The following is a 15,548-nucleotide window of genomic DNA, read 5'->3' on the forward strand; positions in this document are numbered from 1 at the left end:
CATACACACACACACACACACACACACACACATGCACAGACACCTGCACATTCCCACAGCATTCATGCAGAGGAGGCAGTTGGTAAGAAGTAGTTTTCTATTTCCCATAGAATCAGTATAATTCCAGTAAATTGCTCACTAAATTTAATCTGTCACCTATGTTCCTGCTCAGATACAGCTAAAGCCTATTGAAATTGATTTTTGTGTCAGCAATGGAGCACGGATTCAGTAGGAATATGAAAGCTTCCCCTTCATTACCTGTCTTTCCCCCTACCTCTTATTACTTTAGACTTGGTGCATCCTAATTATATTTCAGTACTTCTCCTGATATCATTTTTTTTGTTTCAATTAAGGCTTATGGAGATTTGAGGACCCAATGGGAAAGGGTTCATTTATAATAGTATTGACATTAGGGCATAGAGTCAAGGGGTCCTTATTTATGTTCCCATAGCCCCACAAATAATAGCTAGGAACACAGAGGGTTTTTTTCCTTTTTTCTTTTTTTTGTGAGTGTGACACCTCGAGGTCCTTTTTCCTCCTGCAGAGCTGCAAACCTTGAGATCAACTCATGCTGCTGCCGCAGATGTTCTGTTATTAAGTGACCCAGATGCCTCTGTGGGTGGACCAGCCTTCTGTTGAAGTCATAAATTCAATGAAATGAAATGCAGTATTGCCCATTCTTCTTATTTTTTATCTATGGCCCTCTTGCCTCTAGTACCTCCTGGTGCAAAGTCAACCCTGCCCAGTCGCCACCACATGGTGATAAATCTCCAGCCAGAGGAGTCAGTGTTGTGTTGTAATTGACCACCCTGTGCAGAGCCTGGGAAGCAGCCATCATCTATCTTTCTCATCCACAGCTAGATGGTGGGATGGCATGAGCAAAGGGTCAGCCAGCAATCCTCAGGGAAAGACAGTACTGTCTCATATCATAGTCTATAGATAATGAATTATTGACTCCAAATCTTGAAAAAGTGAGCTGCTCTCCTCCAAGAACTCTTGGATCTGCCTTTTCTCCAGATTACTATGCTCCCAGGAAAGGGGGTAGTAGAATGGAGGCAGGGCAAAACCAGAGCTTTGCTGTAATGTCATGGCCTTCTTACTATGTTTTTCTCTCTCTTTCCCTTTGTTCAGGTAAACCCAGATTGTGAATGCAGAAATCTTTTTTTTAATAATAATATACTTATTTCAGCACCATGATTATAAACATGCTTACCCAACTGCAAACATGTAAAACAGAAATCTTATATTAAGTGTTACAGCGCTTTTAGAATTTGTCTAGCAGGCTTTCTGGTTGTTACCGGAAGCCCCCCCTCCCCACAAAAAATAACCTGATATCTTGTATTAGTTCTAATCTCCAGAGCTGAGGCTAGTGGCCTAGTGTGTTACTACATTCATACTTGAAAAAGAAAGCAAGAGAAAAATTTTCTTGAACTGAAAACTCCTATCAAACCACATATCTCTTAAAAAAATAGGGGCTGCTTCAGCAGTATTGGGGACCATTCTTGGTGATACTCAGTCCAAAAGGGTAAGGGGTGAGCTGTGGTACAAGACATCAAAATGAGAATCATATGCAAATATACCTCCTTTTTGAACCAGGCTACAGTTTGCCATTCTTTTAAACATCTTTTTTCTAAAAGATGTTTTCTGCTACTCTTACTATAAGCTTTTCCTCCATTTCTATCAGGCTTCTTCCAAGTGAAGGCCCTGATGGACTCCTGGCATCTTTCTAACTCTGTGATTTAAGGCCACTTATAAGCTTCATGATATATAGAAGTTGCATGTTTCCTGCTGTATAATATAGCACCTATTCTTTACAAGCTGCTATTCTAGGCAGTGTCGGTGGATTAAACAAACAGAACTCAGAATGAGTTCCAGTCTCTGAAAAACTTTTGGTTCAAGTATGTAGAAGTTATGTGCTTGGCCTACTGGAAATCCAAGGGTGCTGGGGATGAATATAACTGAAAAGAGAGAGAATTAAGTTCCAGGGCAGTTCCCACTGGTTTCTGTCAATCACTGAGTGATTAATCTTTTACAAATGGCATCAATTGCAATTCATCTATGTTCCTTCAAAGGACCACTGCCCTACCTACATACTATATAATCCATGTATTCTAAAACATGTATGTCTGGTTGTTCAGATTTCAAAGTAACAAATCGCACCTAGTCACCTTCAGTGAAAAACCAACAGAACTAATTATCTAGTTTATCACCAATCAATGAGAACCAACAGAAATAGTTTTTATTTGTAAAATTTAAGAATAATTCAGTAGTAGATTTTAATAATGCTTGCCCATACTTTTCTTATGGGGAGGGCACACCTGACAGTGTTCGGGCCTTGCTCTGGCTCTGAGTTCAGAGATCAAATCTGGAGACTTGAGCGACCATATTGGATGTCTATTATTCAGTGCAGGTAGGTTATTTGCAAGTACCCTATGCAACTCAATTGTCTCTTTGGCCCGCTCCTCCCAATTTTAATTCTCTAAGAATTACTTAAGTATTACTTAAGAGTAATACTGCTGACTTTCTGAAGGAAAAAAAAAGATTCACAATAATTTATACCCTTTTGGAAGTTGGTGTATATTTTATCCTGTTCTGAACTAGGAACCAGCTGTAGCTCCAGGTGCCACCCCACCTCAAGGGTAGAGCAGGCTGCAGCTTTGCAAAGATTCTGAACTCCCATCTCTAAGGGGTTAGTTTATGAGGAAAATTATGTAAGAAAGCCACAAATGATTGTGGTAATTCTGTGGTATGAATTAGATGAGAATCAGTCAGATATTGAATTTTATGTTCATTTTTAAGGTTGAGAGAGGAGGTTACTGAGAAATATGTTCTTTCTTGGCTACAGGCCATGGCCAAGCGACTGGTTCTGCTACTTTTTTGAGCTCTCATCACCCCGCTCGCAGCCTGTCTGCCTTGTCACTGCTGTCACTTCAGCTGCGAGTGCCTTTCCTGTGTACAGGAATTAGGCTCCCTGCCATAGAGACTGCATATATTAACTATTGTCTGCTCCAAATTATGACTGCTTGATTTTTACCCCTTTAATCATCCATTTTGATTTATAAACTGAGCCAAACTGGCATTCATGAAGACTGAGAAATCTTCATTTCTAACGAAGAAAAATGATGGACATCAGTCTTTTCTTCCTTATTTCCATGTCCATGTTTGAGCCTCAGTTCTTATTGGCATGGTCCTGAGCAATCTAGAAAACAATTTATTTCCTTCCTCCTTCTCAGATGTGCCAGAGGAACTTACCGTGAGTGGTGTGGAGAAGAGCTGTTGTTTTGAAATTATCCTACCTGCATATCTTTGTAACAAGACTAGTTCACTTGAGCAAGATTTTGTAAACTCTGACTAGTACAAGTAGGCTGAGGCAAACAGAGGCCACATTTAACTGGGGAAACCTTTGGAGTAGACACTGTGCCAGGCATATTCTGTAGAGTATTTGTGTTCCTCAATCACAAGGATCTTTGTAGTTTATAATACTGTCTAGTGAGCTTCTCTGTTACAAGAAAAGAAATATTCCTGTCTTGCCCAGATTGGTTTCTTTTTTCAATGTTTTTATTTAAATCATCATGGGATTCAAAATTAAAAAGTTGTTGATGTTTGAGTTCCAGACATACAATGTTCTAACATCCATCCCTTCACCAGTATTCATGTCCCACCACCAATTTCTTTCGTTTCCCTCTTGTTCCCCAACCCACTCATTCCATTCATCCTGCATTAAGGTAGACACTTCTTTCTAAAAGGAAAAAAGAAGAGAGAAAGAGAGAGAGAGAATAATGGTAACAAATAGGTTTCTTAACACTGCTATCATATTAATTATGAGTGGAAAATCAGCTCTCCCCTTTCCTCAGGGATGGAAAGTTCAAATCATTTTCTAGGTCTTCTGTGATCTTGCAGAAAAGGAAAATATATTGTTCTCTATTATAGTTTCAGAGAACTTCAGTCCTTAGATTTATCTTCCATCTTCCTATTTATAGATAAATTGCTTATAATTCTGGCACACAACTTCATTCCATCTGCTCCTATAGTCTTTTTTACTGGTTAGAAATGTGCGGGATGGGGGGAGAGCTTGATACAAACATGTAAATGCTGCTGGCTAAGAACCTGAATACAACTTCAGAACTTACTACTTCATTCAATCCATTATTTGGCAATTATTTATCTAATCTTTACTGTGCCAGACACTGTGGAAATCTGGAGGAAAATAGAAATTTGGTGCATTCTAAAATTCTTTTTGACATAACTGCCTGACTATCTCTCAACCTGACCCACCCAGATTTTCCATTAGCTTCACCCTAGAACAATTTGCCCCATCTCTCAATTAAACTTACAAAGAACATTATAAAGGCTCTTTGCCCACAATCTTTTCTATCTTTCTATATTTGGGCCTTTCCCTAGATGATCTTTTAAAATGAAAACTTAATGACTTTACACCTTCGATTTAAATCTTTGCAGCTACACATGAGTCCTAGGGAAAAGATAGATCTGCTCAAACTGGCCCTGTATGAACTCGCTAGACTTGCTTTAACAGTACTCCCTGCTTTTAGCTACTTAAAGGCTTCTAATACACATAGTGCAGGGCCTTTTGACATGCTATTTTCTTTATTTAGAGCAAAGTTTCTCAACCTGGGACCATAAGGCCCTTGGAATATCCCATGGGATCACAGATAAAAATCACATGGGTGGCCACAACATAATTCTAAAGGACCAAATATTAGAACAGTGTTGAGGGTACTCCAGAGGAAAGGTTATAGCAGGTGCTAAGTTAGGAGAAGGTTTGAGAAACACTTATCTAGAGTAAACTTCAGTGTCTGACCTTGTTATTTTATACTTTTAGGCCCAGGGATTTTAAATGCTTTATATACTCTAGTATAAGTATAACTCGGCTTATACTCGGGTCATACAGGTTATTTGATTTGGTGTGCATGCACTGAATCAAATGCACGTAGTCTCCAGTTGTTTTCTACTGTCTGCTGGAGGGGGCGGTGCTACAGCTCAGTCCACAAGTTGGGGCTGAACTAGGTGACCACCTTATACTCAGGTTGGCTTATACTCGAATATATACAGTATTCTTCCATTCGATTTCAAATATTTTATATTTGGGTTTGATCCCATGAGCACCACTGAACTGAACCCTGCTGACCACTGGATATGGCTACCAAAACTATACATAAAAATATATTTTTCATTAATACTGATATACATACTAGTAGATCAATAGAGTCTTTAATTAAGTACCCTAAGAAATAGATTTTGAGGACATAAATTTGTTTGTAGGAAGTCTTTTGGGGAATTCTCTCAACACCAACACTGATTGAACTGGGATCGAAGGAAGACAGCAGATTTATGCAGAGAGGGAGTTGAATGCAATTTCATGGAAAGAGCTTTTAGAGCTGGCATGGCCCTTCAAAGTTGTTTTACTTTGACAAAAAGGACATATATGTATATTTTTACATCACATACTGGCTGCTCCCTCTAGGTAAAGAGTATTAATTATGCAGGGGTCTTGCATTGGTCCAGCTGTTCTCTCTAGCTAATAGTAATTTCTGGAAAGAGATTCAGAATAGTACCTCTGGGGGCTGGAGAAATAGCATGGAGGTAGGGCATTTGCCTTGCATGCAGAAGGACGTTGGTTCAAATCCCGGCATCCCATATGGTTCCCTGAGCCTGCCAGGAGCGATTTCTTAGCATAGAGCCAGGAATAACTCCTCAACTCTGCCGGGTGTGACACAAAAACAAAAACAAACAAACAAAAAGTACCTCTGGTGTAATTCCTTTGTTATTATATGATCTACTTGCTCAATGTCAATCTGAAAACAACTCTAGGATCCTACTTGGACTCTTCCTTGTTGAAGAATTTTCCACCATTTAATAGTTGCAAGTGAACTCATCATTCCCCCTTCCATAACCCATTTTGTTTTCCCTCCCCTTGGTCAGTATCTTTGCTGGTCTCTGTTAGAGTGACCCAAACTTCATTCATAAGGAAGCAAGGTTATCGTGTCTTTCCCTGGTTTGATGATTTTTCCATTTACCAAAACTTCTAGGTAGTATATTTAAAATGTTCTTATCTTCTAAACCCAAGAGCAGAACAAGTTGATGGACAGATCTAGGAATTAATTAGCATGGTAGAACTAAGACTGAGTCTTCAACTCAAGACTTCCTAAGAATAAATTAGACCCTACAACTTGGAATGCAAATGGATTCATTTGAAAGTTTTTGTTTTGTTTTGGTTTGATTTGGTTTGGTTTTAACTCTGGTGACACTCAGGGTTACTCCTGGCTATGCGCTCAGAAATCACTCCTGGTTTGGGGGACCATGTAGGATGCCTGGGATCGAACCAAGGTCCCATCCTAGGTTGGCCATGTACAAGGCAAACACCTTACTGTTTAGCAACCCATTCAGGCCCCTGTTTTGAACTTCCTGAGCTGACAAAAACCCTATTTTCTTTGTTTGAAGACAAAGCACAAATATCAATACCCCAGCTAGTGAAGTGCACACATTCCCAGGGTTTAACCTCACCTAGCCTAGTTTTAACTTGAGACCTTGATGATTAATCACCCTTTGCATTTCATTGTCTTTTTTTTTTTTTTAGTATTTTAATGAGGCTCAGCAAAAGCTGTATACTTTCATTAAAGAAAAATAAACTTTTTTTTCATGGACTTCTTAAAAGTCTTAAATCATTAGATTTTAGGCTCATTGGATCAGTTCTTGTTTGTGTGCCAGTCAGTTAACATTTTCTGGGTGACACTTCCTTGGCATGACAGATACCACTGGTGGGACACCTGCTTTCAGTAGCAGTCACTCTTAAAGCCTGTCTTCTCCAGTCATCCCTTGCACCACAATCTTTTTTTATGATATTGGCAGAAATTTTTGTAGGGTTTTCTTAGAATTTATTTGTGTGACAAGAATATAGCTGTGCCAAGGAAGAAGGTTAATTGTAAATCTGTATCAACAAAGATCACAGTCATCTTGAGGAAAGATTAAGATCTGAATTAGTACTTCAGAATAGTCTTTGTTTAAGATGAGAAGGTGGTATCTTAGTACTTCTGTATCATTGCACTTGGCTGTGTGTCTCTGTGTGTTCTTTGATCAATACTCTATATGCTAAGGGTACTTTCTAGGAGCACCTTATCAGAGAGTTATGATAGCCACAGTCTTGAAGGGAGTCTCTTGGAGAAGCCGTGTAACATCAGTGATAGGTAAATATGAGAGGAACAGAGAGAAAGATGGCCAAACAGACACAGAGACACTGAGAAAAAAAGACACCTGATTATAGCATTCAGTCCCTGAAATAAAAGCTACCATTGTTACATAGGCTATGCTTTGATTTTTCTCTATATGATCTGTCAAATTTCCTTGGTTCCTGTGATGCACATTTTGAAAATAGCTATGATCAGAAGAGTAAGGATGCAATGGAAATGCTAAGATAGGGTGCTTACTTTGCAATTAGGCAAATGAAGAATTCTTCCTCAATAGAGAAGATAAAATTTAAGTGAAACCCAGAGACCAAAATCTAAAAATACTCTTCTTGTGTATGAGTCTTTCCGACAAAAAAGAATGGAGATGGTGAATAGAGCATCTGATTTTTTTCCACAACTCCAGTTTGCCAGTGTGCTCTGCTGGAAGCAAATTTCATTGACCTAGAAATGAAAGTACTCCTTCTCTCCCAGGCTAGCCTCAAGCTAGCAGCTCTAAGTCATCTTCCTGATGCTTAGGGGGAAAAAAAATCAGCAACTGCAAACAAAGCCAAGGCTTCCTGGCTCCTGCAGACAAAACTGTTTTTCTCGGCATTCATTTTAGAAAGAGGTAAAGGAACTATCAGCCTTGAGTGATTTCGATTTCACCTCAATGTGGAATTATTTTATATGGCACAAGAATAAGTATAGCACTTTACCTCAAATATGAGAAAAACGGTAGGAAGATGGACTGTAGCATGAGTTTGTAGGTGCATCAGAGGACTGGTTGGATGCCAGCGACCTTCTCTCGGGGACCCTTAGCGTTCACTGTTTGGAGAATTTGTTTTCCTCCTTCCTTGTGCAAAGCTTTTAAATGCTTTAGCATATGATTGACATTAGTCTTTGTTCCTGCTCTAATATCAGTCTTGTCTTTGTAGATTTAGTCTGTTCTTTCTGTTTTTGTTGATTATTTAGAAGGGGGAAAAACTCAATTTATTTTAAAGAAATGACTCAGCAACTGCAATCTAGAAGAACATTTTTCTCTCAATTTCAGTTTAAGTAAAAAAATTTAACCCATTGTCTTCCTTTAGAAATGTTTTTTGTTTGTGGCTCACACACAGTGCTGCTCAGGGCTTTCTCCTATCTCACAAATCACTCCTGGTGGAACTCAGGAGACCATATAGGGTGTCAGGGATTGAACCCTTGTCAGCTGAATTCAAGGCAAACAATCTATGCATTGTACTATTGCTCTAGTTCATGGAAATTTTTTCCTTGCCAGTTTAACTTTTATTTTTTGGTGGAAGGTATTTTTTAAAGATAATTTAAAATAGTATTTGTATTTATATTTTAAAGTTTTCTCATAAATGAAAATACATTAAATTAGGAATAATATTGTCATCAATCCCCAAATGTGCTTATAGTAACAATATTCCTCCTTTTGTACTGCATTAAAATAAAAATTAAAAAAAAATAACCCATGTAAAGCCAATTTTTTTATGTATATCCCAAGTTAAGTAAGTTATGGAAGGAAGATGCACATACGAATTTGGTTTTAAAATGTTAGTGAGGGGCCGGAGAGATAGCACAGCGGTAGCGCGTTTGCCTTGCAAGCGCTGACCCAGGACCAATGGTAGTTCGAATCCTGGCATACCATATAGTCCCCCATGCCTGCCAGGAGTGATTTCTGAGCAGAGAGCCAGGAGTAACCCCTGAGCATCACCGGGTGTGGCCCAAAAACCAAAAACAAAAAAAAGTTAGTGAGTTCAAAATATATCTTCGTTTTATATATATATGTATATATATACATATATACATATATATATATAGGGTTTAGGGACTTCAGAGTCTCTAATCAATTTATTTGTGGTTTTATGGATTTGCACAAACAATGAACATTCCTAGGGTGTCTAAGGATCTTTAGGTTGGTGAACTCCTGCCTATTCCCTTAAAACTGGGCTTCATTTGGATTTTAATTGTGCTTGACATTGCCTGATGGAAAAGGCAACTCTTGCTGAGTGGCCTCCAGCCTGGGATCCAAGTCCCCTTTGGTGTGACAGCTTTCTATTCCAGAGCTCAGATGCCTTGATCTGGTGCTTACTTGAGAAAGTTCATTATTCTTCCTCTAGACCAGTGGTTCTCAAATAGTGGGGCGCACCACATGGGGGGTGGGGCACGAGGCTCAGTAAAGAGGGGCGTGTTTGACTTCAGCAAACACTGTCATAACAAGCTAATCCCTGTGTTTATGTCTCTGTATGTCTCTGGAGCTGAGAATTGCTGTGCCCTGCTTCAAACCCCACTTCAAAAAGCTATGCATTGCAAAACGTGCTCATTGGAGCCATTCATCCAGACATCACCTCTGATTAAAAAAATCAGCTCAAACTATTTTATATATTTTTGTTTTGCAGGTTAAAGTTTTTTTTAATAAAGATACTATTTACAGTTGCACGGGGGGGGGGGCGTGAAAAATGTTTTCTTCTTCCTATGGGGGCATGACAGAAAATCATTGATAAGCACTGCTCTAGACTCAGTCTCACCAAAACTCAGATGCTGAAACTCACTCAAAACCCAAGGCAGTCATTTGTCAAATTTATTGAGAACTGTTATTTAGTTTGAAAGTGATTGATTTTTGTTTGTTTTTTGTTTTTGAGGCCACACCCAGTGGTACTCAGGTATTACTTTTGGCTCTTTGCTTAGAAATCGCTCCTGGCAGGCTCAGGGGACCATATGGGATGCTGGGAATTGAACCTGGGTCAATCCTGGGTTGGCCACCTGCAAGTAAATGCCCTACTGTTTTGCTATCATTCCAGCTCTGAAAGTGCTATTTGAAACAGAGTATACGTAACTCATATTTTTCTTCAGCATTACTTTTCATGATATTTATTACAGTGTCATGAAACATAAAATAATGTACCTCAAGTTTTAAAAGTTAACAGATAATAATCATTTAATTTCAAACTCAGAATTCACTAGTTTTGTGTTTGAAATGTAAAGTGAATTGCTTGCTTCCTGGCCTTCAGCCAGTACCTTGGGCTAGATTTGCTCAAGTAAAGACTGCTGATGGAAGGAAAGATTGAGGTGCTGATGTGCCCTTTTATCAAATTATTCATTAAAAATATTAAAAAATATTGCCTGTTTTGGAGCTGAAGTGATAATACAGCAGACAGAGCACTTGCCTTGCATGAAGTCAACCTTCTTTCAATTCCTGGCACCACCAGAAGTGATCCCTAAGCACCACCCCAAACCAAAACAAAACATCTCTCTCTCTCTCTCTCTACATATATATACACATATATATACACACATATATATGTATGTGTGTGTTTATACAAATTGATATATATTTACACTTATATGCATGTAACCTATTTCTTGAGGAGCTGATAATCAAGTGTTGTTCTCTGCTTCATATGAATACAATGGAGAGGCAAAGTAGTAAAAATGGAGGGGGATATAAAGGAAGGAGTGGAGAAAATTAATGATCCCTGGGCTAAATTAAATGGTAGAAACATTAACATATTTGTTCATGGCAGAGAGGTTGGCCCCTGCTCTCTAGCTCTTGCGTTGCCTAGCTCAAGCATTTAGCCATCCCATCTGGGTGTGACTCACAAGATGTGTCCCTGGTGTCATACAGCATGGGAAGGGTGGGGGGGGGTGGAAGAGTGTTTTGAATAAGTTAATAAAAATTTAATTAATAGTGTGTGTCTAGATAAATCTACCTCTGCTTTTGTTCTCTAGACCCATTTGCATGCATTAGTAGAGAAACAATCATTTTTCAAGTATGATTTATGGTTCTGATTATTAATACATTACTGTCCCAGAAAGAAGATACTGATTCTTTCATCAAGATCATTATTACCACATAACAAATTCTTCTTAGATTTTCTGGATTTCATTTCCTGGATTTCATGCAGTGATTCCAGTAGAGATCCCTGCTGCTGCTGCTGCTGCTTTACTATTGTGCGTCATTGATCTGTGCTCTGCAGAAAGTTAGTATTTGTGACCCCAGAGCACTAACTAGCAATATCAAAACCTTTCCATTTGGTCTTAGTGAACAGTAGATTTCTAAGGCTCCTTCATGCAGAATGAGTCGGTGGTAACTCAGGTGCTCAGTAATTTCATTTGGGCAGGTAGGAAACTGAGATGATAAAGTTCCTAACTTGTTTAAGGATTGCAAGCTGGGATTTGAATACAGCTGATCTTGGTAACTATATTATTCTGCCCAATAAAATTCATAGGTAAAATGTATATTTGAAATCATGCATAGAATACATTTACAAGTAAAGGGAATAGACCACTTTTATTTCTTTCTGAGAGACATACATAAATTTTAGATTTTCTCAAGGAACTGGGGCTGGAGTGATAGCACAGTGGTAAGGCCTTTGCTTTGTACGTGGCCAACACAGGAAGGACCAGATTCAAATCCTGGCATCCCATATGGTCCCCTGAGTCTGCCAGGAGCAATTTCTGAGCACAGAGCCAGGAGTAACCCCTGAGCACTGCCAGGTGTGACCCAAAAACCAAAAAAAAAGTTTCTCTTCTATAATTATTCCTTCACTTACCCTATTCTCTTCTGATTCAGTTCTGTGGTTGATATTTCAGTGTGGGTCCAAAAGAGGCCCAGTTCATGGAAGCCATTTCTTATGCATATAATGATATCCTAGGTCACAGATTCGTATTGCTGTTATTTATTTTATTTTAGACCATGCCCCTTAATACAAGGAGAAATAAACTATTTCATATGCATAAGAGTAAAATCAGGTCAAATTAAGGCTGTTATAAGCTGTTCAAATTCTTAAGGAAACAAAACTTTGTTCACATACTGCATATTTCTGGAAAGAAAATGTTTTCTCTACCCAAGACTAGATACCTTCTTTATATGTCTCTCAAGTATTTTTAAACACCTTTATTTTGGGTTTTGGGCCACATCCAATATGCAGGGGTTACTCCTGACTCTGCTCAGGGATCACTCCTGGTGGTCTCAGGATTATATGGAATGCCAGGGTTTGAACTTGAGTTGGCCATGTGTCAGGCAAATGTTCTGTATTACACACAGCCCCTCTATCACCTTTTAAAAAAGGCATAATCAAATTGTTCAATATTATCTTTTTTCATTTAACTAAATTTCATTGTGAAAAGAAATGGATGCTTTGCAAAATAAATATTAAGTTGAAATTGATCTTTAAAACATTTGGCATTTCTGTGTGTGTGTTTCTATTGATCCTAATGACAAACAGTATTATATAGTTGTAACTTAACTAATATTACTTATCTAAACTGTATATATATAAACTATATACTAAACTATGTATTTTTTCTAATTCCTAACAGGGCCGTCATGTCAAAACAGGCCAGCTTGCAGCCATTAAGGTTATGGATGTCACAGGGGTAATGTATCTTTATTTTGCATCTCAATATCTGTATCTTTGTAACAAGAACTTAGTAACAAAAAAAATTAGTTTCTAGAAATCATATCTTTGTTTAAGGTTTTTTTTTTGTTTGTTTTTTCGGGCCACACTCGTTTGATGCTCAGGGGTTACTCCTGGCTAAGCGCTCAGAAATTGCCCCTGGCTTGGGGGGACCATATGGGACGCCAGGGGATCGAACCATGGTCCTTCCTTGGCTAGCACTCGCAAGGCAGACACCTTACCTCTAGCACCACCTCGCCAGCCCCAAGAAATCATATCTTTGTAAACACTTAAGAGAAGAAAGGATTTCTTTTCTTTCCTTCCTTCCTTCCTTCCTTCCTTCCTTCCTTCCTTCCTTCCTTCCTTCCTTCCTTCCTTCCTTCCTTCCTTCCTTCCTTCCTTCCTTCCTTCCTTCCTTCCTGCCTCCCTCCCTCCCTCCCTCCTTCCCTCCCTCCCTCCCTCCCTCCCTTCCTCCCTTCCTCCCTTCCTCCCTTCCTCCCTTCCTCCCTTCCTCCCTTCCTCCCTTCCTCCCTTCCTCCCTTCCTTCCTTCCTTCCTTCCTTCCTTCCTTCCTTCCTTCCTTCCTTCCTTCCTTCCTTCTTTTTTCCTGCCTTTCTTGACCCACACCCTGCTTCTGAGCTCAGGCATTACTCCTGATTGCTTAGAAATCACTTCTCGCAGGCTCGGGGGACCTTATAGGATGGCCAGGGATCAAACCTGGGTTGGTCACATACAAGGCAAACACCCTACCCAGTGTGCTATCACTCTGGCCCCTAAAAAGGATATTTTGACCTATGTTTGAATAAATAATCCAGACTACAAAGACAATGAGTAAATTGTTCTATTAAAGTAGATGCCTACCTACACAATGCCTTATGTAGTTAGAGGGAAAAATGTATGCCAATAGCTTACATGAAGACAACCAACAATATCTGCATGTAAAGATAGAATATGGATTTGATGGCATTAAAAATAATAATGAAATTACAAGGAACAGATGGGTCTTATAGCTTTCCCCATGCTAATTTAACTTTGGAGTAGATAGCTCTAAATCTTAACATGAAATGTTGTTTCCCCTCAACCATATTGACCATCAATCACAATAACTAATATATTCTTATTATTGAAGAGCAACAATGAAAAGAAATTTTTGCCTTTCAATTGATCAAAGCTGTCTATTGAATAGATTTATTTTAAATACAATATAATGCTTTTAACCCTTTTTCTTGTTCTTTTAAAATATTTGAATGCTTTTCACGAGTTGAGAGTAAAATTCAGACCTGAAGACTCATTGGACATCCAAAGTATGTTATTAATTTTTTATTGTCCTAGGAATTTTTCTAAGTCTTGTCTACTGCACATAAAAGCTAAAAACCCAAAGTCCTTTTTTCAATCCCGAAGTAAATTATTTAATGTAAAACTAATTGTGTCACATAAAAATACTAAGATATAATAATCTTTTTTAAATTTTATTTTATTGAAACTATTGCGATTTACAAGGTCCTCATAGTTGGGTTTCAGACATCCAATGAATTAGTGCCAATCCCACCACTACTATCAACCTCACTCCACCAATGTTCCCAGAGTGTATCCCATAACACCATTCTTTGCTTCTCAGCCTGCCAGTTCGAACAGGCCCATTTTTAAGTTTAATTGTTAAAATTTGGGTCTCTCAATTTCAGTGTTACTGATTTTGGCTTGGATATTTAGTTCTGCCCCCCCTCCTTTTTTTTTAATCTCTACCAATGGACCTAAGACTACTTGGCCCCTGGCCCCATACTTTCATATTTGTGTTTCTTCCTTCTCTTCATTATACTCTGGGGCCAAGGGAGTTCAAGACAACTCCATTTAGACCATTGAATTTCTTCATGGATTTATTCTAAATACCACTTATAAGTGATATCATTCTGTATTTATCCTTGTTACTTCATTTAACATAATATTTTTAAGTTCCGTCCATGTTGCATCAGGTTGCATGGTTTCATCATTCCTTACATCTCCATAATATTCCGTTATATACATATACCACATTTTCATGATCCACTCATTTGTTGTTGAGGATCAGTGGTACTAACTCATCTATAAATGTTTGATGAAACTCACCCATTATAAGAAAGGTTCACTGTACATCAGACTTAAATCCAACCTTTTCTGAAATCAGTTTCTTATTTATTTTCTTACTATAAATAATATTTTGGTGTGCTATCTTACAATATTAAATTTACTCATTTTCATTTATACCACACATACTGCTTTCATTTCCTTAATTATTATTTTTACTGAATTCTGTTTTTGTTTGGACCATACCCAGCAATGCTCAGTAACCACTTTTAGCTCTATGCCAAGGACTGCTCCTGGCTATGTTTGAGGATGAGGACTGTATATACAGTTCTGGGGACAGAACCAGGCCTCACACATGCAAAGCATGTGCTCAGCCCAGTGTATCGTTTCAGCTCTGATCTTTAAATTAAATATGGTTGTAACTGTAAAATATGCAGTTGACATACATAAATTAGTACTAAAAGTAGTATTTTTACCCTTATACATTATTTTCATTTCAAACTCTGAAAGTAAGGTCTTACATTAAATGCCAATTTTTTTTTTTTTTTTTGGTCTTTTGGATCTCACCTGGCAGCACTCAGGGGTTACTCCTGGCTCTACGCTCAGAAATCACTCTTGGTAGGCTCGGAGGACCATATGAGATGCTAGGATTTGAACCACCATCCTTCTGCATGCAAGGCAAACACCTTACCTCCATGCTATCTCTCCGGCCCCAAGTTCCAATTTTTTATTCATTCATATGGGCTTTATGACTAAAAGTTGTATATGGATTTTATTAATTAGGTTTATATTCTGCAACTTAATAAAAAATTTAAAATTCCCCAGTCCTAAGTGTGATGTAAATGTTTTGCTCTCTTGTGTTAAAGAAAGCTAGAGTTTTCAGCCCAGAGACATATTGTGGAAGC

The 15,548-nt window shown here is 38.4% G+C and overlaps 1 protein-coding gene and 1 non-coding gene across 5 annotated transcripts in view; both read left to right on the forward strand.

Annotated features, from left to right (window-relative positions):
* Positions 1-15,548, forward strand: part of TNIK (TRAF2 and NCK interacting kinase) — a 420,827-nt gene that overhangs the window by 229,065 nt on the left and 176,214 nt on the right. For all 4 annotated transcript variants that reach the window (XR_007496767.1, XM_049775216.1, XM_049775217.1 and 1 more), the window contains exon 3: positions 12,507-12,563. Coding sequence is in view for 3 of the 4 variants with exons in the window: in XM_049775216.1 (XP_049631173.1) it covers positions 12,507-12,563 (57 nt within the window). In the remaining variant the exon portion in view is untranslated. The remainder of the gene's footprint in view (positions 1-12,506; positions 12,564-15,548) is intronic.
* LOC126012435 (U7 small nuclear RNA) lies at positions 1,249-1,309 on the forward strand. The gene has a single exon (XR_007496908.1). It is a non-coding gene; the product is annotated as a U7 small nuclear RNA (small nuclear RNA).

Source organism: Suncus etruscus, chromosome 6, assembly GCF_024139225.1.
Source record: "Suncus etruscus isolate mSunEtr1 chromosome 6, mSunEtr1.pri.cur, whole genome shotgun sequence".
Lineage (NCBI taxonomy): Eukaryota > Metazoa > Chordata > Mammalia > Eulipotyphla > Soricidae > Suncus > Suncus etruscus.